General features: G+C 37.7%; 1 protein-coding gene across 3 annotated transcripts in view; it reads left to right on the top strand.

Annotated features, from left to right (window-relative positions):
- The window catches only part of st6galnac3 (ST6 (alpha-N-acetyl-neuraminyl-2,3-beta-galactosyl-1,3)-N-acetylgalactosaminide alpha-2,6-sialyltransferase 3), a 94,848-nt gene that overhangs the window by 40,300 nt on the left and 30,135 nt on the right, over positions 1 to 24,413 (top strand). For all 3 annotated transcript variants that reach the window (XM_084120176.1, XM_084120175.1, XM_084120174.1), the window contains exon 3: positions 9,165 to 9,574. In XM_084120176.1, the coding sequence (XP_083976302.1) occupies positions 9,165 to 9,574 (410 nt within the window). The remainder of the gene's footprint in view (positions 1 to 9,164; positions 9,575 to 24,413) is intronic.

The raw sequence follows: 24,413 nt of genomic DNA, 5'->3' as shown, positions 1-24,413 counted from the left end.
ACTGATTGCCTCAGCTATGGTCTTGAGGACTCGATCGTGTCTTCAGCGATAACAGCCATCGCTCAGGGCCCAGGAGCAGCTGCTCAAGATATGCATAAGAGGGCCTGTCCTGGAACACAGGGGGCATATTATTAGTTTACTTTGAATCTGGGTTAATTTGAAGTGCTCAATTTTTTTTAACAAAACCCTATGATACCCTTGAGTGTTAAAAGCCTTCTTGACTTCTTGCTTATTTTTGTAAGGAACACTAAAATATTAATGTTTAAGATAACGTTTTTGGCTGCAGCATAGCTTTCCTTCAGTTTTCTGTTATAATGGAGACTGGTGGGTTTAATCAGACTTAAGTGTTGTGTGATATGCTTCCTAATGCAAGCCAGCACTGAGTGTAAACTTATGCAGCAACCAATCCAATCCTAACCTGCATGTCTTTGGAATTTTGGGAAATTCCCACGTGGATACAGGGAGAACATGCAAACTCCACACAGCTGTCTCAGTTGGGACTCAAACCGGTGACCTTCTTGCTGTGAGGCAACAGTTCTCTCCACTGAGCCACCATAGACAAGAGAGACAATAACTTTCAAAATAAAAGACACAAGGTGGGAATCAAAACAAAGCTCAGAAAAACAAAATTGTTTGGGCATAGTGAAATTGTGTATATTGATAAGAGAAGGGGGCTGAGCACTGAACCCTGAGGTACCCCAGTGGTTAGTTGACGTGATTTAGACAGTCCTACAATAAACCTTGGCTTTCTCATGAGGCACTACTCAAGTTAGCTCCGGTCATCTTTCTACCTCACAGACCTGAAGTTGACTGTTCTTGAACATGACTGGCTTTTCTAAATAGGGGTCATGCTCTAATACCTACTGTATATAGTGATGCAGGAAAACAGGTTTGGCAGTATTTTATTTTTCTTTAATTTACTTTAATTATTATATTAGTCAATGCAGTATGGCTTTAGCCAATATATTCGTTTGGGATCGTTTGGTTTTGGTTTATTCACACTGCCGGTGATTTTCCGGAATCTGTACGTTCACACATACCGTAAAGATTCCGTAAAGACATGTGACATTGATGTGATGTGTAATGTCTCTGCAGCGTCTTAAGTTTGCTTATGATCTGCGATTTCTCTCCCCGCTTGTGCATATTCTTTTCTGATTCAATCATAAATTAGTGCATCACATATCATTTCAATGTTACTAGGTCCCCATCCCGGAATCGATGCCGGACTCAATTATGGGACGTGTTTGTGTTCACACAGAAGGCACTCTGGAAATCGTATGCCAGTTTTCCGGGATCAACACGCTGTATGAAAGGGGCTTTAGAAAATCGACTTGTGGATCTTCTTTACTTTAATATCCATACATTTCTGTGGTCTGATGATACACATAATCTCATTTCCATTTTTGGAAGCCAAATGTCTATCATTTGCCAAGCACTAAGAGTGTCTGAAGGCTTACTGCTGTTTTTTTTTCTTCTCTCACTGTCACAGTGATTCAGTGTTTGTCTTATCAGTTCTTTGTTCCCAATAGAATAATGTGAGTAATGTTACATTTAAGGAGGCGTAACTCAAATTACTTCCTAATTGTTACTGATCTGCTGGTCAGCCATAAACTATTGATCGGCCCCTGCCACCATTATCCTGTCTTGAGCAATAGTAAATTGTTCTCAGATTTGCAGATCAGCCAAGCAGGGCAAACATGCTCTAATTTGTTAGGGCAATCTCATGGCACTCAGCATCCCTTTGGTATTCTAGGTGGATAAATAGAAAGACCAGGGTGATAGATTTAATGCCATGGTGTTGATGATTAGTCATTACACTGCTGGTTAGAAGGGGTAAATGTTTAAGGCTCCTGTCAAAAGGCTTGTTTGACTTGCAGCTCTGCGCAGACCGATCAGCGTCTGACTTGAAGCGGTGCAAGCCGGTTAGAAATTTTGTCTGACTTGAGACGACGCTGACACCATGTCACTGTGACGTATGGCATCAAAGTATCGCAAGAGCGATTCAAGAGCAGTCGGCTGACTCAGCCGGCGCAGCTTCTCAAGAGCGGCTCACAAGCTCTAATGACGACACAACTGTTCCACTATTGGCCGAATCCACCGCATGACAACGATCACGTGTTTCGTGTTTATTCTGACACCTTCAGTTCCACTAATGCTTACAAATGTTTTTTTTATAACAGTAAAATCTCTTTTCATGTCGCAATGCTATATCATCATAATGAAACTGATAAAACAACGTAGACCGCACTTCATTTGTATTTAAATAGTATAGGCTTATGTTGAACTTTATTCTTGTACAAACACATGCTGTATTAAGCAGTACTTAAAGTATTGAATGAAAACGTCTCTGAAAAGTCTTTGAATTTGACAAATATTGAATTTATTTCACTTCAGCTGTGGTAAAGTATGCAAACACAGCGCGAGCGTCACTACGGGAAGCAGAAAGTGTCCGACTTCACGTCTCCGTTTTCAGCTCTTCACTGACTGCAAGCGTCAACTCTCGCTAATCGGTTACATCCAGCCTCAGTCAAAGTCAAAGTCGAGCACACCTATTGTATGCATTTCACACTCTGTATACTCTCATTTTTAGTATATTTAAGCAGACTACGCAGATGTTATCTTTTACTGTGGTTCTCAATTCAGGCTAAGTACCACTTTAATCAAATCAGATCTAAAATGTAATTTGTACGAATATGTAAATGTTTTAATAGTGAATTTTCATTTAATCTCATGCATATTGAGATTTTTTTTCCCTCACATGCTTTTTTCCCTCATTTTCTGTACTTTCGTCCAGTATGCTGCTTCATAGATGGTCACTCCAGCGCTCCATCATATCATGTATCACGATTGGTTGTGGTTTTGTTTAATATTGTCCATGTTTTCATGTCTTTTGTTTTGAAGTTTTCCTATTGTCATGTTCCTGTTTTTGTCATGTGTTTCCCTTGCTCCTTATGTGAAAAAAAAAAAAAAAAGTGGTGGATCTTTCCACCATAAAATGGATGGTCATCCAGTGGTATGCATGACACTAACAAGAACCGAATATAGCAGCAACATTCACAATAATGCCACACTTGGCTGCACTTGAAAGCACACAGCATCACCTCAACGTCATGTACCCACAGAGCCACTCAATAGATTTAGTTGTAAGACCGAGATTTAGGTGAACAATTCAATGGGAAGGTATATCTCATTATTTCTGAAAAAAGCCTTTTGTACTTTATTCTTTTTTTAAAGCCTTATATTGGCATAGATTTTTTTGTTGTGAGACCTTTTTGATATGTTTGTCAAACTATTTTCTCAACTATTTTCAAACTATTTTTACAAAACATGCATAATTTATATATATATATATATATATATATATATATATATATATATATATATATATATAAAATCTAAATGATCAAACTTACTGTACAGACATTTTTAATGTTAAAAAAGACAGATGGTCAAACTTTTATATTGTTTTAGTAAAAAAGTTCAAGTTCAAGTTAAATTTTATTTATATAGCTCATTTACAACAGCCAGTAGAAATCTAAAATCTATTCTCTGGTGAACTAGAGATCTGAGAATAGAAGAGATGTGATCATATTTACGACGCTTATGAAGTAGTCTGGCCGCAGCGTTTTGTACTTCTATTTTATTTAATTTTTTTAATTTATATAGCGCTTTTAACAATGTAGATTGTTCTAGAGCAGCTTTACATTGATAATAGGAATTAAAGTAAAGTGTTTTGGCTTTATAGCAGCTCTAGAATAAAGTTATTGTCCAGCTAAAGTTAGTTTGATTGATTCACTTCCGTCGCAACGATCATTAGTTATTAACTTAACTTGTGCTAACACGACACCGTTTTAACAGAAAACTCTTAAGTTCTTTCTGCGCAAACTTCAAAAACGCGAACCAGTGAGAACGCCGATGGCCGATGTATTACGAGTTCAGTCTATAGGTATGTGCGTTTGAATATATGTGCGCAGGCATGTAGTCCTTCCCTACAAATCAACCCTCAACATACTACTTGTCTGACCTTAAAATTAATAATACAGAATTGTATCGCTTCCACGTAGCCACGCGAACCGGAATTATCCCGACAACGCTTTATCTGTAGAGAGGTAAAGGGAGGGGAGGGAGGCCTTCACAGGGAAGAACCTAGTTGACATTTCAGGACTGCGCTGTCGTCACGTAGTAGCTGAAGACGAGCACTTTGAGACTTGGATTATACCACAATATAAAGAATTGCATTAATCTAGCCGAGACGTAACAAACAACCATTTCCAGAGTTTTCGGAGTGAGAAAGCCTTTGATTTTAGACAATAGATGAAGCTGATAGAAGCTGGAACCGATTACGGAGGAAATATGGTAGTCAAATTTTAAAGGCTGGTCTACAAGAACACCTAAGTTCCGCACCCTTGAGGATTTAAAAACGAGTGTAAATCAGGGCTTATACACTGAGGATTTTCATTTGGGCCGAAAATAATAACCTCAGTCTTGTCTTCATTTAGGAAGAGGACATTTTGGGCTGGCCATGATTTAACCTCCTCTGAGCATCACAGAAGAGATGTAATCGCTACAGGGTTGTTTCTTTTAATTGGTGTATAAATTAGTGTCATCCGCATACAAATGAAAGGAACCTTTGGTTTAGACTGATTGAATTCAATTAAGTTAGAAAAATAAGCATCTTTCGCAGACTTGGCAGCATTCTGGTAAGACGTTAGAGAGTCTTTGAACATTTGGAAAGAGACATGCAGCCTGTCCCTTTTCCATTTGTTCTGCCTTTCTACAAATTTGTCTTTGGTGATGGGTGTCAGAATTTTGCCACAGTTCATATTTTGGTTTGCACTTGTGAGGCTTAAGGGGAGCAGTCACATTTGATACCTTAAAGGTGCATTGTGTATTATTTAGGAGGATCTGTTGACAGAAATGCAGCATCATATACATAACTATGTTTTCAGTGGTGTATAAAGACCTTACATAATGAACCGTTATGTTTTTATTACCTTAGAATTAGCCGTTTCTATGTACATACACCGCGGGTCCCCTTACATTGAAATAGCCATTTTGCGCCAACATGTTTCTACAGTAGCCCTAAACGAACAAACTACTACAGAGCGCGTTTCGTCACTAGCCGCGTTTCCATTACCCTTCAAATTGCGCAAATTGAAATTGCAAATTGAAAATACGCCCAATGGAAACACGTCAATTTCGCAAAAACTCTCATTTATCGCAAAAAAGTTTTTACGCTCGCATGAGGAGGTTTTTCAGGCAATTCGAAAAAGGAATATTTCCCAAAACTGCAATGGAAACAGTTTTTGCGCATTTACAGTCACCTGACTTTAGAAGGCGCGGTGTGTTTGGACAGAATACGAGACAGGGTTCTTTATTAAATTCATAAAAGACAAAAGAATGACAGAAATACTGGATTCTAAACCTCAAAGAAATGCCACAATCAAGACCTCGAAGCAGAAATGAGTGAGAAAACCCCAGAAACACCTCATATGTGCCGCTCACAGTATAAGGGTCTTTCCTTGCCATTAATGCTTGGATAACACGCCTAAGTTTCCTTCCATTAATAATAATAATGTCTAGTGCGGTACGTGGCTGTGATATATATAAACCTACCAACATCCGTTGCCATGGTTTTTGGAATGACTTATCGCGAGAGGAAAAAAATGACGTTTTAGTCGCATAACATCGGTTAATGGAAACGGCGTCATTTCGCAATAGTTTTTTATCGATATTTAGAAAAAAATCGCAAAAGTTTTGCGCAAATCTGTAATGGAAACGCGCCTACTGTGTTGTTCTTCGTACAAAGAAGCTAGCTTAAGTCAGCGAATAAAACACTGACTCAATGATGAACAAGTAACAATAATTTTCGCAATAACATATCGTTTTACTGAATAATTAAGTAAACATACTTTCTTAATGTATCTTTGTAAAGAAACCTCATTGCTTAACTGGCTACTCTCTGCTGTCTCAGACAACGACATATTTTCCTGTCAGCCACCGTAACTTCTGTTGGTTGCAATTCGTAACCTCACCACTAGATGCCGCTAAGAATCACACACTGCACCTTTAAGTCAGGCCAAATATAAAAGGATATTTAAAAATCATGCGTGGCGTGTCCGTTTTTATTTCGGCTCCCATATTAACAGGTTAGAGCTTGCACACTGCCTGCGTGACAAACGCGTGCATGCTAGAAATAGAACCGACGCCTATTTTTCACGCGACACGCAAGCGTGTTGGAAGCGTTTCCAGGCAAAATAGAATAGGAAAAGATGTTTATATGTCATTTTGACACGAATACATATTAATAAATAACATTTTGATGTTTGAAAGTCTCTAGGTTTTGACATAAATGCAGATATAAATGTAATTTAAAAAAATAATATCGATTTTCAAATATTGCACCTGTCAATACAGAACGAAATATTCTGTAGCCTATTTTGTGTCAGTACTGCCGACGTTGTCTTTGCTGCTATATTTATGTTTAACATGAAGTATAGGCCTTCCACAACTCTCTCCCCATATGTCAAATATATCACCAATGAGGCTTATCATATGTCACCTATAGCAGCAGCAGCGCCGCGTCAGACACGTTTCTGGTGTGCAAAGACATGGAAAACGCCACGCTCACGCCACGCAGCCAGTGTGTCACCGGCCTTAGTAACAAAAAAGTAACGTCTCTTTTTCAAGATACTGTAAGTTTAAAAAATAATTTTACTGTATGTTTTGATCAATTTAATGCGTAAGCTTAGCAAAAAAAAGTAATGTGTCTTTTTCAAGATACTGTAAGTTTAAAAATAACTTTACTGTAAGTTTTGATCAATTTAATAAGCTTAGCAAAAAAAGTAACGTGTCTTTTTCAAGATACTGTAAGTTTAAAAAATAACTTTACTGTAAGTTTTGATCAATTTAATGCATATGTAAGCTCAGCAAAAAAAAGTAACGTCTCTTTTTCAAGATACTGTAAGTTTAAAAATAACTTTACTGTAAGTTTTGATCAATTTAATAAGCTTAGCAAAAAAAGTAATGTGTCTTTTTCAAGATACTGTAAGTTTAAAAATAACTTTACTGTAAGTTTTGATCAATTTAATGCATATGTAAGCTCAGCTAAAAAAAAGTAACGTCTCTTTTTCAAGATACTGTAAAGATAATTTTGTAAAATTCAGATAAGCCTTACAGATCTTTATTGGAAAGGGTTTAAACAAGTTTTTCATGCTTGTTCAGTGAACCATAAACATTTATTGCACATGCACCTTTGGAACAGTCCTTAAGACACTAACAGTTTACAGGCGGTAGACAGTTAAGGTCACAGCTGTAACTTAGGACACTAAAGAGACCTTTCTACTGACTCTGAAAAACACCAGGAAAAATATGCAGAGGATCCGTGATCACCTGTGTGAAATCTTAGAAAAAGAATCATGGTTTTCACCAAATTATATATATATTGATATACAGTGAGGAAAATAAGTATTTGAACACCCTGCTATTTTGCAAGTTCTCCCACTTGGAAATCATGGAGGGGTCTGAAATTGTCATCATAGGTGCATGTCCACTGTGAGAGACATAAAAAAAAAAAAAATCCAGAAATCACAATATATGATTTTTTAACTATTTATTTGTATGATACAGCTGCAAATAAGTAATTGAACACCTGTCTATCAGCTAGAATTCTGACCCTCAAAGACCTGTTAGTCTGCCTTTAAAATGTCCACCTCCACTCCATTTATTATCCTAAATTAGATGCACCTGTTTGAGGTCGTTAGCTGCATAAAGACACCTGTCCACCCCATACAATCAGTAAGAATCCAACTACTAACATGGCCAAGACCAAAGAGCTGTCCAAAGACACTAGAGACAAAATTGTACACCTCCACAAGGCTGGAAAGGGCTACGGGGAAATTGCCAAGCAGCTTGGTGAAAAAAGGTCCACTGTTGGAGCAATCATTAGAAAATGGAAGAAGCTAAACATGACTGTCAATCTCCCTCGGACTGGGGCTCCATGCAAGATCTCACCTCGTGGGGTCTCAATGATCCTAAGAAAGGTGAGAAATCAGCCCAGAACTACACGGGAGGAGCTGGTCAATGACCTGAAAAGAGCTGGGACCACCGTTTCCAAGGTTACTGTTGGTAATACACTAAGACGTCATGGTTTGAAATCATGCATGGCACGGAAGGTTCCCCTGCTTAAACCAGCACATGTCAAGGCCCGTCTTAAGTTTGCCAATGACCATTTGGATGATCCAGAGGAGTCATGGGAGAAAGTCATGTGGTCAGATGAGACCAAAATAAAACTTTTTGGTCATAATTCCACTAAACGTGTTTGGAGGAAGAAGAATGATGAGTACCATCCCAAGAACACCATCCCTAATGTGAAGCATGGGGGTGGTAGCATCATGCTTTGGGGGTGTTTTTCTGCACATGGGACAGGGCGACTGCACTGTATTAAGGAGAGGATGACCGGGGCCATGTATTGCGAGATTTTGGGGAACAACCTCCTTCCCTCAGTTAGAGCATTGAAGATGGGTCGAGGCTGGGTCTTCCAACATGACAATGACCCGAAGCACACAGCCAGGATAACCAAGGAGTGGCTCTGTAAGAAGCATATCAAGGTTCTGGCGTGGCCTAGCCAGTCTCCAGACCTAAACCCAATAGAGAATCTTTGGAGGGAGCTCAAACTCCGTGTTTCTCAGCGACAGCCCAGAAACCTGACTGATCTAGAGAAGATCTGTGTGGAGGAGTGGGCCAAAATCCCTCCTGCAGTGTGTGCAAACCTGGTGAAAAACTACAGGAAACGTTTGACCTCTGTAATTGCAAACAAAGGCTACTGTACCTAATATTAACATTGATTTTCTCAGGTGTTCAAATACTTATTTGCAGCTGTATCATACAAATAAATAGTTAAAAAACCATACATTGTGATTTCTGGATTTTTTTTTTTTAGATTATGTCTCTCACAGTGGACATGCACCTACGATGACAATTTCAGACCCCTCCATGATTTCTAAGTGGGAGAACTTGCAAAATAGCAGGGTGTTCAAATACTTATTTTCCTCACTGTATAATTATTTTGTATTATTTAGTAAAATAGACTATGAAAGCCTGCGATGCATGATTTAAATGAACCTCTAAGGCTAATTAACCCCATTTCTCTTCTTTTCTTTTAGCCGTTGAAGCTGCACTGTGAGGTTTGCAGTATAGTGTCCAGCTCTGGCCAGATGTTGGGGCGTGAGGCAGGGACTGAGATCGACCAGTCCTCCTGCATATGGAGAATGAACAACGCACCCAGCCGGGGCTTTGAGAGGGACGTGGGCCGCAGGACAGACCTGAGAGTGGTGTCTCACACTAGTGTTCCTCTGCTAATCCAGAAGCCCCAGCATTTCTTCGGCCAGGGGAACGAGACGGTCTATGTGGTCTGGGGACCCTTGCGCAACATGAGGCAGGATGGCAAGGGCATCGTGTACAACATGCTGCAGCAAGCGGTGGAAAACTACCCACAGGCTCGCATCTACGTCACCACAGAAGAGCGCATGAATTACTGCGACACGGTTTTCAAAAAGGAGACAGGCAAAGACAGGTGAGAGTTTTGTAACCACCTCATGTAGTCGGCGACATGTTTGTGATGCACTGTGCGAATGGAGGAGGTAATAAATCTGGCGCGGATTCTAAACATTAAGCATCTTTGGCCACGTTCACACAGCAGCAGAGTCCTGTATTTGAGTCCTTAATACGGTTACATTCACACACAGACCAGTTAACTATGTACAGGAGTGACAACCTCATTCTAACTCGCACACATACATTTTCAGGACTCGCATTCTCTGAAAACTTGCTCTGTGTTAACAGAACTGGACTAGACAACTATTATCCGTCACGTCATACAGTGCGAGAGAGATGCTCTGTCTACCTTGTGTTGCTGGTTTTCATGTGTGGTTTTGCTTTTAGGATCTTACTGAAGGTTTTAGATCCAGTCTCTGTTCTCCACTGGAGCGTCTCCTGTCAGTTTTGTGTTCTATGCGCGACTCAAATGCTCTGTTATAAAAGCTGCTGTCGGTTAATGAAGATTTGAAAACAGAAAGTATTCGAGAGGTTACTGTAAGTTGCTGTGTGAATGGGACATTTTGAAACACATGTGTAAGTAAATGCGGTTGTCAATGCCAAGCACTGACAGCTTAAACATAGCCTTAAAACTTATTACATAACTGTACATTAACCCAGGAGGTTAACCTACTGTCAGTTTTAGTTTCTTATTTAGAGCATCATTTAATCAATTTCCATATTAATAATAATAATAATAATAATAAATAAAAAAACATTAAAGGTATAGTTCACCCAAAAATGTTAATATTGTCAGCATTTACTCACCCTCATGGCTGTTGAAGCCTAAAAGTTTATGTGTAATAAATTCTATATTGAATCAAATCAAATATTATTTTTTTCTAAAGCTACTTTTTGTAATGTCTATTTGATGCTTCTCTCATTTAACACAGTAATGACTTTAAATGATCTTTAGGGGGTAATTTCTCAGCCAGATTTGATGTGTGATTAATTTGCGATTAATTAGATTAATTAATCACCGCATCGTGTAATTAATTAGATTTTTTTTTTAAATTAACGCTTGACAGCCTTGATATTTATTATCATTTTATTTATTAAATTGAATTATACATTTTTTTTATCCATGTGAAACCAACATGAATACAAAGATTACATTTTCTAAAAACTTCTTTATCATGGACACTCTCTTGACCCATAACCAAAAGTGTTTTTACTTTAAAAAGTCAGTTCATAAATTGGCTTAAGAGCCTTGTTTGAAACTAAAAAAAAAAAAGTCTTCTTTTTTTTTATAGGACTTACTGGCAGACATGGATAAATTGATTGAGACAAAATTATGCACCAACATGAATCCCGGAATACCAGTGATTTAATTTGACCGTTTCACGTCTGAAACCAATGTGTTCTTTGTCCTCTTTAGATACGCAATAACTGTAAAATCTGTAGCCTTCTCTAAAATGCCACTTCAGTAGCTCAGTGTTCTCAGGAAGGCAGAGTAGGTAAAAATCTTCCTTGTGTTGTCGTCAACATCCCCGCGGTACCAAAGGTGAGATGCCGTCAGAAGAAATCAATGGATTCTCAAGGTTATTTGAGTTCTGAAGAGCACTCGCTGTGTGCTAATGAGTCTGGCACACTGTGCACTCGTAGCGCAGGAATTAATCAGCTGTTGATATTACTCATTACAGTCATCAGACCATAACATAACACCCTCATGAATGTTTCATTTGAAGTTGAGCGCTCACAAAGTCAGCAGGTTCACTGTTACTCTCTAAAAAGTCCCAAAAAAATCTCTATTTCATGGAGAGGCTTAGATTGCATTTGATCAGTCTGACTGAAATGCTGAGATAGTTCTGCCTTTCAAGAGTAATCCCCACATGATAGTCCTAATGCTGTTGTGTTATAGCACAGATAAGAGATATTCCTAAGGAGGGCTGGAGAGGATTATCCTTTATCCTACATCAATTCCTTTAGCGGAAAAGCAAGCAGATAGTGATGTCTCTAACAGCATGCTGAGGTTTATACATCCGGTAGGTGAGATGCGGCCATTTACCGCATAGAGAAGAGCAACTTATAGCGTGAGTGTGAGTGAATACGTGGCCATGAGCAGATGTGTGTGTAATGTCACTAATAAATCAGCCTTAATAGAGCAGATCGGCATGTCAGGAAACAGTTGGCAGCCAAGCTTTTGTTTCGAATCACATTTTAGGAGCAACCTCGCTCGCAGACAACACCTGCGACTGGACGGTGTAGTAGAGAGGCAGCGAATTAACGCTAATAAAGTCTAAATTCACAGAAGACTGCGGAAGAATTCAAAAGAAGAACTTGTTATATCAGATACTGAGAGTTAAACAGTTAAAAAGTCAAACATGAATCCCACTTTATATTAGGTGTCTTTAATAACTACTATGTACTTGCATAAAATAATGTTATATTTTGCACTTATTGTGTTCATGTTGTATTGTAAAACACTTGCTGGTATTGAGGTGGGATGCGGGTAAGGTTAGGGACCAGTTTCACGCTCTGGTTAGGTTCTCCTGGGAACTTCAATATAGAGTAGGGTATGGACGTGAGAGATTGCAACCTGTCACTTCACACTTCTGAATCCTTTTGAGGTCTACTCAGACGGTAATGGATTTAATGGCTGTTCGGTTTTGGGGGGAGTGTGAAATGAACACTATTGATTGTCTTTTTGGTGTGTCAGTATATGTCTTTACTGGATTCATTTCAGCACATACAGACTGATGTCAGATTTAGGATTGTGTTTTAGGGGTCAATGACATGATGCTAATCTTTAAAAAAAAAAAAAAAGTTTTTAAAAGAGGTCTCTTATGCTCACCAAGGCTCAAGGCTCACCAAAAATACGGTTACACTTTACAATAAGGTTTCATTTGTTAACATTAGTTTATGTATTAACTAACATGAACTAACCATGAGCAAGACATTTGTTACTGTATTTGTTAATCATAGATTTAACATTAGTTAAGTCAAATACAGTTGTTCATTGTTTGTTTATGTTAGTTCACAGTGCATTAACTAATGTTAACAAATACAACTTTTGATTTTAAAAATATATTAGTAAGTGTTGAAATTAACATTAATAAACGCTGTAGAAGTGCAGTAGAGTGTTACAGTAAATATTGTGAAATAATATTACAATTCAAAATAGCTAATTTCTATTTTATTTTCTATGCTACTTGTTTATTTTTCTTTTCTTTTATTTTTCTCTGATGGCAAAGCTGAATTTTCAGCAGCCATTACTCGTTTTAAGTGTCAAATGTTTAATGTACGTCCCCACCAAGTTTTGCCAAAGTCAATATTGTCCCTACTACTTTTTGAAAGCAATTGAAAAAATAGCATTAAGTCTTACAACGCCTCTTCAATCCATCTTTCTTCATAATTTAATTCATGCATGCAACACAAAATACATTTGTGCCGCCCAGACAAGCCTGATCTATAAACCTTTCCACTCACATATCGGGATTTATAGCTACTTATTTTTTTTTGTGAAACCATGATACTTTTTTTCTTTCAGGATTCTATGATGAATAGAAAGTTCAAAAGAACAGCATTTATTCAAAATAGATATCTTCTGTAACATTCCAAATGCCTTAATGCCTTTTGATCAATTTAATGCATCTTTGCTAAAAAAAAAAAAATCTTACTGACCCCAAACCTCTGAACAGTAGTGTAATTCTTAGGAAAATAAAATACAAAGCTGTGTTTATGCTAATTAATATTTGAAAAACTTTTGTCCATGGAATAAAATTCATGAGTTCCAGTCAACATAGAGGGGAAAACCCCTCAAAATTATCCTCCTGGCTGTGCGTCTGTAACGATAACAATAATGCAAGGGAGAATATGGAATATGGACCCTAATCCTGTGCAGGAGTTTATTCTTCACAATAAAAAACTTAAACAATGCACACATATGCTGAAATTCCATGCATGTAGAAAAGCGAAACTAGTCACTCTGTACTTGAAAACAAGAAAGAAAGGTAATAGTCCAAACAGAGAAAACAGGTTTACTTCGCATTAGAGTCTTTTTTACAACAGAGGTATCCCCAGTAACAAGGACCAGGAACTGTTACAGTGGCCAGACAGAATGCAAATGCAGAAACTGGGCTTGAATAGTGAGTTAACACCTGGTATTAAGATGCGTTTTGAGTGAGTCAATGAGTGAGGCAGTGCAGTGGTGAGTAAGGACCCGGTGCAGTAGTGACCAGTGTTGGGGAAAGTTAATTAAAATTAATGCATTACAATATTGCATTACTCAAAAAAAGAAACTAATTGCGTTACTTAGTTTGTATAGAAAGTAATGCGTTACATTACTTTTGTGTTACTTTTTCTCACCTTGGCTGGGCTTGCTTGTTTGTTTTCTAATAACAACAAAAATAGTTCTGTTTTTGGCAAATGTAAAGGTCCTTTCACACCAAAAATGAAGTGAATACTGAATGTTTTTGTGCAAGTGAGATGAGTAAATGCATGTTCACATTTAGTCTAGAACTAAAATAACTAGTGTTACTTATTTGAAAAAGTAACTTAGATATTTTGTTGTAAATTGAAAAAGTAATGCATTACTTTACTAGTTACTTGAAAAAGTAATCTGATTACGTAACTCAAGTTACTTGTAATGAGTTTCCCCCAACACTGGTTGTGACAGCGTCAAGGTCAACAAATCTGTTAAAATATTAGATCAAGTCAAGATTAGTTCAGGTCACATGGCAATTTTAGAGTCAGTACATTTAATGGTGTAAATGTTTTAAACTGTATAGAACCAAAATAAATACAAAGAGTGCTATTATAGGAACTTGACATGTGTTTTAAACTAGATTTTAAAACGTTTTTATACATCTTCTTTATCATGGATACTTTTATCTGGCATTGCCCTTCATGCATAGATAGACTAATGATTCTCTCACATGATTTTTGATGGAAAACTAGAAAAGTGACACCAAGCACAAACTCAGAACACCCTAGCAACTGCAAAGCAACATGCTAAAAGCCTCTCAAAACCCCTTTGCAACAACACCCTGGCAACCACCCATAAGACCCTAGCATCATTGTGTCAAGTTTTGGACTTAAGAAAATGAAGTAAAACTCTAGTAAAACACTGATGGTTTGCTCTTGCATTATATGCTTTGGACATTTGTGTGCTTTATTATTAATCTCTCTTTATTATTAATATCAGTTTTCACATTGCTCAGCACCTAATTCCAGTTTTGAATGCAAAAAAAAAAAAAAAAAAAAACAGTTTTGAATGCCTGTCAAACACTGAATGAAATCCCTAGAGTACATCCGAACATCCATTTCTGTCTCATTAGTCCATTGTGAACCATCAATCAGGCCAACAGTGTGAACCAGCAGCAGGGAAAGCGAGTGACAGACACTCTATTATTTTGAGTGTCAGACATCCACCCATCTGATTGTGAGCATTAGTGGCATTTCAGATATGTGTGATGGCAGCTCTAATGTTTCACATGATGAAAGAAAGCTTAAGGATTCCAGGAGAATGATTGCACTCAGTTTGAGAAATTGCGATCTCTCCTGATACTTTACTGTTCTAAGTGGAAGCAATCTGAGGCTGACTGTCAGTTCTAACAGTAGACATTACAAAAAGTGCTATTGTAAAATCACTGTTTAATCAGATTTAACACAGGAAGTAAACTGCCCAGCTCATTGGGAAAACGTGGCGACATTTTTGCAAAATGATATATCATTGCTGCTTGCACAAATGTCCTGTGAGCATTGCTAAGAGATGAATACAGATGAATGTGAATCTTGTAACATTTTACTATGTTAGACCACAAACTGTGGTCCTCCGTCGGAGACCACATCCACAGGAAGACCATGGATCCAGAAGACGTGGTCCACCATCTCCTGGGCTGTCTCCTTGGGGGAAGGGAGCTTGTGTCCCCCTGCCCCCGCTCAACATCCTAGGAAAGGGACCCCACCACCACGTTCCTGTAGAGAATGGTTTCCGCCTCCCCCCCCCAGGATCCTCGAACAGGCTAAAGTGGGCATCTGGCTTAACATTTTTGGAGTTCTGTCGATACAAGAGGTAGAAGTTAAACCACCCAAAGAAGAGTGCCCAGCAGGTCTGGCAAGCTTTCAACCTCTTGGCCGAAAGGACATACTCTAAGTTCTTGTAATCCATCTAGCCAAAGGGAACAGGTCTGTGCTGAGCAGGGCTCAGACAGCGAAAGAAGAAGGCACAGGGTGCACCTTCCCATCTCTGGGTGACAGCTGGAATAGAACTAGGGCCTGGAATATAGCTTGGGCGCTGTTGAGCCCGAAAGGTAGGACCCGGTATACAAAGTGTCCCATTGGGGTGTTAAAGGCTTCCACTCATGCCCTTCAAGTAAATGGTTCAAATGGTAGGCAAATCCTGTAACAAATTAGAACTCAGAAATCCCTGACCAACCATGTGAGGATTGTGCTGCCCCAGCCACGGGTGCCCCAGGACCACCGGAGCACTCGGGGAATCTAACAGGTACAGCTCAATCACCTCATCGTGATTGCCCAAAATGATCAGACTTACAGAGGGAGTAGAAGGGTGATGGAGGGGATGAGAAGGCCATTGAGGGAACGGACAGAGATGGGAAGGGAAGAGGGATGGCTGTAATTCCCCATTGCACAGCAATGGAAACATCTAAAAAGTTCCCATCGATCAGGTCAAACAGGAGTGGAAAGTGCCTTTATACTGGAAAGAGACAATGAGAAGGGAACGTGAAGTGGGGGAATTGAGAAAAGAGTGGCACCCACTAGGATCCCCTGGTTTACTGATGCTTGAATTTTTTCGCTAGGGGTGGCATAAAGTTGCCCAACAGCATTGTGACCGACTTATAGGGAGTATTCCAAGGCGCATAAAAGATGCGATTGGAAATCAGGGTTATTCCACAAAATATTGATTTCTGAACTCTTACTAAGTTTAAAAAAAATTGTAATGTTTTCTTTGCATTATTCAAGGTCTGAAAACATTTTACTCAAACAGATAAAAATAATAAATCCAGAGATACTTCTAATTTTGCAGTGGTCTCAATTTTTTCCAGAGCTGTATTTAGCCATTTATAGTCACCTATATTTATAAGTGAATACACAGTGTTTACTTGAATACAAAAATATTTTTAATATGCTTCCTAGCTTTTTCTTTAAGCGAGAAATATCTGATCTTTCTTCCTCTCTGCTTTCATTATCCTTTATTTCTACCCTTTTCACCTTTACTTGTTTCCTCCCAGACAATGTGTAAACTTGTGTGCAATCTCTGTATCTAAACAGTACCTGCAGTGCGTTGGGCCAAGCTGAATCTTCCAGACTGAGTTCTTTTATCTTAAATGTCGCACATTTACCGGTTCACTGTCATGCTGTGTGTGGGGGTGACCTGGTAAACTATGTGCAGATAACAGAGGACAGTCCTCCTAAATCACACTGTCACATTACCTTGTTGCCATGATAGTCCTGTTGACCTGTGTCAAGTCACTGCAGATATTACTGATAATCAGAGACTCAATTTTGTGGATCGTTCACTTTGCTTGCCACCATTTTACCTGTTACAGCTTTTTAATTGCTTTATTACAAGTTTATTACACTGTAATACTTAGTTGTACTTTCTGGGAGTGTCTATAAAATATGCATCTGGGTGGCTATTTTATTATGAACAGTAATTGATATCATTTGTTCAAAATGACTGACTTAAAGCTCCTTAATGAAGAGAAATTGCACATTCAGTGGATATGTACTGGTCTATGGGATTTTTATAGTTACCAAGCAATGTAGAAACTTGCCGTATTAGTATTAATTTACCTTCACAAAATGCTAACCGTTAGTCCTATCAGAATTTGAAGTCTGAACTGTCCATTTTATATCATCATTTAACAAGGCAGGTTTAAATGCTACATTTAATTGCCTAGAAAGACTCTTGTTCTCATCAACATTTGTCAAGTAGTCACAATTTTGCCTCTGGAAATCATTGGTCGGCTTCCACTCTATGCCTAATTGAATCAGACCCTTTTACCCGCTATATTAATGAGTGCACCTGCACATCACACAATATAACATGACAGTATAATGTCATTAGAGATGATTAGATCTTCTGACTGTTTGGTATGAAATAATTAGGCTAAATACACTTTATGTTCAAACACACTGAATGGACTTTAAACGTAGCCATGATGAGCAAGTTGCCAAGATGCCACTCTAAAAAAACAAAAGCATATCTGAAAGACTGTAGACACCATGTTGTAAGGCCGTGTGTCCACCAAAGCGTTTTTAGCCAGCTGAAAACGCTAGACGCTTTGCTGAAAACGCCTAGCTGTGGGCGCTTGAGAGCGTTTTTTTTTTTCAGTTGAGACGCTTCGTTGCTATGATACAGAATATCCGCAGCACAGTTTACTTGTACGCAGATAATTTGTTTCATACTAAAAAAAATTTTTTCGTCCAATTTGTTCGGTTAGCTCTGCTGGTTGATGTCGTTGTACAGAAAGAATGTTGTGACAGTTGGTCGGTGTGGTATTTGTCCCGCCCCTCCTCCACTGTGATTGGACGGCTGTGTAAAAGTGACAGTGATGAGCGCTGCGTTTTACCCAAAGTTGAACATTCTTCAACTCTCGGCGACCTGTAAAAACCTGAACGTGAAAAAAACGTTCAGCGCCTCGTTACGCTCATGGCGTTTTAAAAACGCGGCGCTCCCATTGAAAACAATTGAAAAAACACGCCAGCCGCGTGAAAAAACGCTTTGGTGGACACACGGCCTAAGAGTCAATGGTGCTCTTTTAGGTCATAATGACTCAAAGTGTACACATAGTAGTTTTAATTGGAACTGGATGCTTGGAGGCATTTTAAAAATTATACTATAAATAGTCCTTTCAGGCTTTGCTTGACTTATTTACTTGGATGGAGGATGAGAATAAAATGCAGCTGGATTAGGAGCATTCAGAAATGTGCTGCATTAAATCAGGCTTCATTCTTTGAATGCTGTTTAATACAGCCGAGATGATAAGCCATATACCGTCATTCTAATCTTGATAATTCCTTTCTGGTTAATTAGATTTTTCTTTTGGTTATTGCAATGTGACTCATGCTGTTTTTGAAAATCTTACACCATGTTGTTGCATTTTTAAGACAACATGTTAAGTTAAAATTAGTACTACTTTTAAAAATGAGTTCTGGTCTATTCCATTGTGCTCCATTCATCTATCACAGGAAGTTACACATATGAAGCACACAAAGACAAATATATCACTAGAACAGTCTTTAATTCACAACTCAGCGAATCACAGGAGAAACAAACCACTACGCGTTAAGACAAATAACTGAACAGAACAGGGAGTATAAATACACAGGAGCTAACGAAATTATTAATGAGACAACAGGTGAACAGAATAATCAATCAAGGGAACAAACAGGTACACACTAGGAAACTAAATTAAACATAATATACTAGCAGTTTTGCACTTAGCATGGCCTTATTAGCCCCTGGTGGTAGTTGCAAATGCATCACCCATTGACGGCCATTCAGAACGTCTCGGTTATGTATGTAACCCTCGTTCCCTGAAGGAGGGAACGGAGACGTAGTAGACGTGTCGACTGATTGGGATCACGCATAGGGAGCCTGTCATCTTCGAGTATTGTAAAAACGAGCCAATGCACATTGGCGTGCGTGAATTGCATCACACGTTCCGCCCCACAGCGTGGGTATAAATACAGAAGTGGATGCACACACCAGTTGTTTTTCGCTGACGAGCCGAGCGGTGCCCGGAGTCAGCGGTGGTCCAGCAATAGTGGCGACGTGACTACATCTCCGTTCCCTCCTTCAGGGAACGAGGGTTACATACGTAACCGAGACGTTCCCTTTCAGTCGCTCACATTCTACGTTTTTTCGATGTTGGCTCATTTTTACAATACTCAAAGATGACAGGCTCCCTAAGCTTGATCCCGATCAGTTGACACGTCGACTACGTCGAACGTGAGCGGCTGAAAGGGAACTAGCTTTATGTTGTTGTGACAAAATACTTTTTTTTTTTATGTAATTGTTCTGCTCCAATATAAACCTCTTTGGGTGAACCCGAAACCGGGTTACAGTGATTGTACACTCTTAAAAATAAAGGATCTTTATTGCCATCTATGGTTTCATGAAGACCCTTTTACATCAATGGAACCATGCATAAAGGGTTTTTTTGAGCCCGATCTCACGGGAAAACGTACAAATTCTACGAGGTGGCTTATTCGTACGAATTCATACGACCTGACTCGTACGAATTAGTACGATTTTTGCAAAATCGTACATATTTTACGAATTGGCCAATTCGTATGAATTCATACGAATGACCTACCCCTGACCCCGCCCCTAAACCTACCCATCACGTGGGTTTAGACAAATCGTACAAATTCGTACGAGTTAGGTCGTACGAATTAGTACGAATTAGCCAACTTTTTATCATTCGTACGAATTCGTACGAATTGGTCGTGAGATAGCGTTGGTTTTTTTATAGTGGAAAAGGGTTCTTTAGATTTATTAAAATATTCTTAAATTTAAGAAAAATAAATGCTTATTCTAAGAACTGTTCATTGAAAGATTATTTAGGGAACACAGATTGGTTCTTCTGGCTCTATGGCTATCACCATGAAAATCAATTTTTTGACCTTTTATTTTTAAGAGTGTAGGGCTACTTTAGGATTGAGAAGTTAAGTAGTACTCAGCAAGTATAAAATATGTTTTTTAATTTATTTGGAAAATATGTCCTTTTTTATAGGCTCATTAGAATATGACAGTTCCATTGATGAAAAAAGTAATCAAAGGTAATAGAGTAATTAACACATTTCGACTCCTCTGAATCCTGATGCGTATATTTCTAGTTGATTTATTAAATGTATAGGAAATGTATAGGAAAGGCTCTGTGTGAATATGTCGCACTGCACCTTGGTTTAAAATACCTTTAGAAGTCTGAAATTTACCATGTCAACAGCATTGACCCCTATTCCAACTCTAATCCCTTATTTCATACTGAAGGCACAAAGGTATTTATTTTGATTAGTTCTCCAGCTTACTGTTTTCATTCTGAATGCTCACAGAGGATTTTTGAGATGTGCTTATCTTTTCATTTATTTGTTATTTTGCTCGGCTGCACAAAGTCGCTCTGCATAATTTTAATAAATATATTCTATATTGACTTACCTAGCACCTATCTGACATATAACATGCTTATGGTATTAGGAAATCCATTTCCTCTTTTTTTAGCAGCCACTGTAATTTCAGCTCTTTATAGAATTTGGCTGAATGTCAGCAAAATAGCAGAAATGACCTACCATTATCCAGAGAGTGTTTCCTGAGGCACCGCCGTTTGTGTATTCTTGGGAAAGTTCTGTTGAATCAACCTAGTGTTGGGATAGATGGCTTTATAGTCCATGAATCCAAACGCTGCCGGAAAACTCTATGAATAGGACGAGGGAATAAAAGTCCTAATGCATGCAATAGGCCTCATCATTCATAGGCTATTATCACAGATCCTGGAGCCTTTGAAAGAGACATTACCGAGATGGGATGTGAGCAGAATTCAAATATTGAAATTTTTCATTCTCTTGCTCACTCATATTCTTTCCCTGCAGCAAATGCAGCTATGCCTAGATTAGATTTGTAGTTCAAAAAAGTCAATTTAGCCCTTGAAGATTGATTTTAGATTTAAAAAAAAGTCAATTATGGCTGTCTCTGTAACGCTTTTTTATTTGTTTTGATGTGTAAATGATAGAAAGAAGACATTTTGCTTGCGTTTAACATAAAAAACTGTGCATGCTTTTGGTAACAAAAACAGGTATAACAGCCTGCAGTGTGATAGATTATCTAAAACTGTTTAAATAGCATTTTACTTATTTTATACCTAGAAAACCTAAAGGAAACAGTGACTTGTTATATGAAATTTGCATTTATATACAGTATGCAATTTTAACTGTTATGCATCAGCTACTCACAAGCAAAAATTAATGAACTGAAGTGTAATTTTTCCTTGTTTATTCAAGTGCAAATAAATTAATTACAAAGAGATGAACCAGACTAGTAATACAAAAGCTGCTAAGTTAGATATAATTATTTCATTTGCCAGATGTTTCTTTAAATTACGAGATATACTGAGTATATAAATTCATAAAATACATAGTATGAGTTTATAATATCAATCTTTAATCAATTTTAATCTATTTACAATATGAATCTCTATCTGTAAACAAAGAGATATCTATAATAATAAGCATAATAAGCATCATTGACATCTTTAGTATGCCTTGATGCAAAAATCTGCACACGTTTATGAAATGAATCTGCTTAACTTCACAGTAAATCAAATCCAGAATTTTTTCTCCCTGCTTTAAATGCACAAGATGAGCTGCAACTGATGTTAAAGACATTAGATCTATTTCCAACCATGAGAGATGATAAAATCATGCAATGCTGTTTCTCTGAGCTGATAGAGATCAGAGCATAAGGCTTTAGCTTGTTATAGATTCATGAATATTTTTGCAGATGAAATCTGTTCCGTAAGCAGTCTAAAGTAGAAAAACTGAGTAGGGTGATAAATTAGTTAATGCATCAACTCGTCACATTAGATATTTTGGAATTCTCCATTTTTCATGTATGCACAGAAACTTAGTCAATTGCAGTATTATTTGAGCTCACCTTATTCGTGCACTTATTTCCTTTGAGGCCATTCATTCACTGCTAAGACTGAGCGATTATGACTCATAAAGAGTTCTAGCTCTTGAAACTTTATGGAGCATTATTTACAGAATGCATAAACAAAACTTATGTCTGCCTAGATTTCCTTTGAGAATTTGTTGAGCGTTCAAAGCATCCAGGAATATGCCATTGCATGAAGCATGATGTTTTGATGAATGTATCTCCTGCATGAAAACATCCCTTATGGCTAACTTAGCTGTTTTTGCAAAGTGGGCCAAGACATCCATCAGGATTTACTCAAGCGGCTACATATGTGGCATTGCAATCTCTCAAGATGACAAAGGCTTGACCTATGAATATTAATGAAGTTATGCTTAATATTTAAATGTGTTGATCAGAGATCAGGTCCGTAGTAAAGTATTTGCTATGTCCAGGTTAAAACTGCAATGTGAACAATGTAATAACAACATACAATTATTAAAGTAATAATTTCAACATCAATATTGTGTAATTATAATGTTCTCATTACAGTGATTTGAGGCAGGAATCATATTTGCTGACCAATTAAATTGCCCAACTTGACATTTGATTGAATTTTGTAAGCGAATGTATAAATGCATGAATTATTGAGCACGACTGCTTGAAAAATAACCTTTTTGCAAAAAAAATTGTGGAGTTCAGGGTTTTAACCTGCCCTGATACAATGTTTTGGGTAACACTTTACAGTAAGGTCCATTTGTTAACATGTTAATGCATTAGTTAATATGAGCTAACAATGATCAGTATATTTTTTACACCTTTGTTAATGTTGGTTAATAAAATGTCCATATTCATGTTAATTCACAGTGCATTAACTAATTTTAACAGATTTGATTTTAAAAACATATTGAGCTTGGCATTAACTAAGATTAATGCTATAAAAGTATTGTTCATTGTTAGTTCATGTTAACTAAGGTAGCTAACTAAACAAATTAAACCTTATTGTAAAGTGTTACCAGTTTTTGTTTTAATGAATCAGAATTGTAGCTCGACATCACAGAATGTCTATCTGATTTCACTTTAAAGCACACAAACAAGCAACAGAGAAGCAGAGAGCGTGTCTAAGAGCCGTGCACGGCACAGAACACTGTCGCTTTCCGTCACGGATGACGACTGTAACGATCACTCAGCAAAACATAAAACTGGACAGAGATTGCTTCTCAAAACACACACTAACAAACTGAAACTCCTGCCAGGCGATTGGAGATGCTTCTGTTGTTGATGTATTCAGTTGGCCAAGGCAAATAGTCTATCCTGCCACTCTTGTAAATGGCAACTATGGCTGTAATGGTTATTTTGGAAAATAAATGTTTGATTCTTGCTTTCAGCAAGTCGTGATCTAATTTCCTTTTTCTCTCAACACATTTCCAGTCCACTTTCTGCTACACTCAAATCAATAAATAAATAAATGATAATTAACCCTACTTAAATTTAATTAAAGAAAGTTTTTCCACACAATTTAATTTATTTCATTCAGATTAAGTCAGCTCCATTGGTTCAACACACTTTAGTTGGATTAGGTCAATATTTAGTTGGATTATGTCAATGCGATTAGGTTAATGCATAGTAAGATCAAATTAATTGTATTAGGTTTGTCGAACTAAGCCTGTAATAATCTGCGCTACTTTAATTCATTTTTATTTTAGTTCACTGTAAATGATTGCTGGTTTAAAAAGTAACCATGTAACCTGTAACCTGGTTGCCTTAATATTCTGAGTTCACTGAAACTAAAGATTTGAGTTAATACAAGGAAAGAGATTAGTTTAATCAACAGAAACTCAAAATATGTTATCCGAACAACATTAGTGAATATAAGTTGATTTGACAAAAGAAAAAAAAATGTTGTGATGAATCATGTGCTATAATTGATTTAGTATTATTCACATTTAACAGACGTTTTTGTCCAAAGCGACTTACAAATGAGAACTGTAGAAGCAATTAAATCAACAAGAGGGCAACATATGAATGTGCTGTGCCAAATCCAAAATTAATAAAACAACTTATTTTATTTATTTTTTATACATTTTCTTACGTTTACGTTACGTTTCTTACGCTTATGTGTGTGTGTGTGTGTGTGTGTGTGTGTGTGTGTGTGTGTGTGTGTGTGTGTGTGTGTGTGTGTGTGTGACCCTGGACCACAAAACCAGTCACAAGTCGCACG

Source organism: Abramis brama, assembly GCF_963993115.1.
Source record: "Abramis brama genome assembly, chromosome: 7".
Lineage (NCBI taxonomy): Eukaryota > Metazoa > Chordata > Actinopteri > Cypriniformes > Leuciscidae > Abramis > Abramis brama.
Note: the sequence above shows the minus strand (reverse complement) of the source record. Positions and strands in the feature narration are given on the sequence as shown.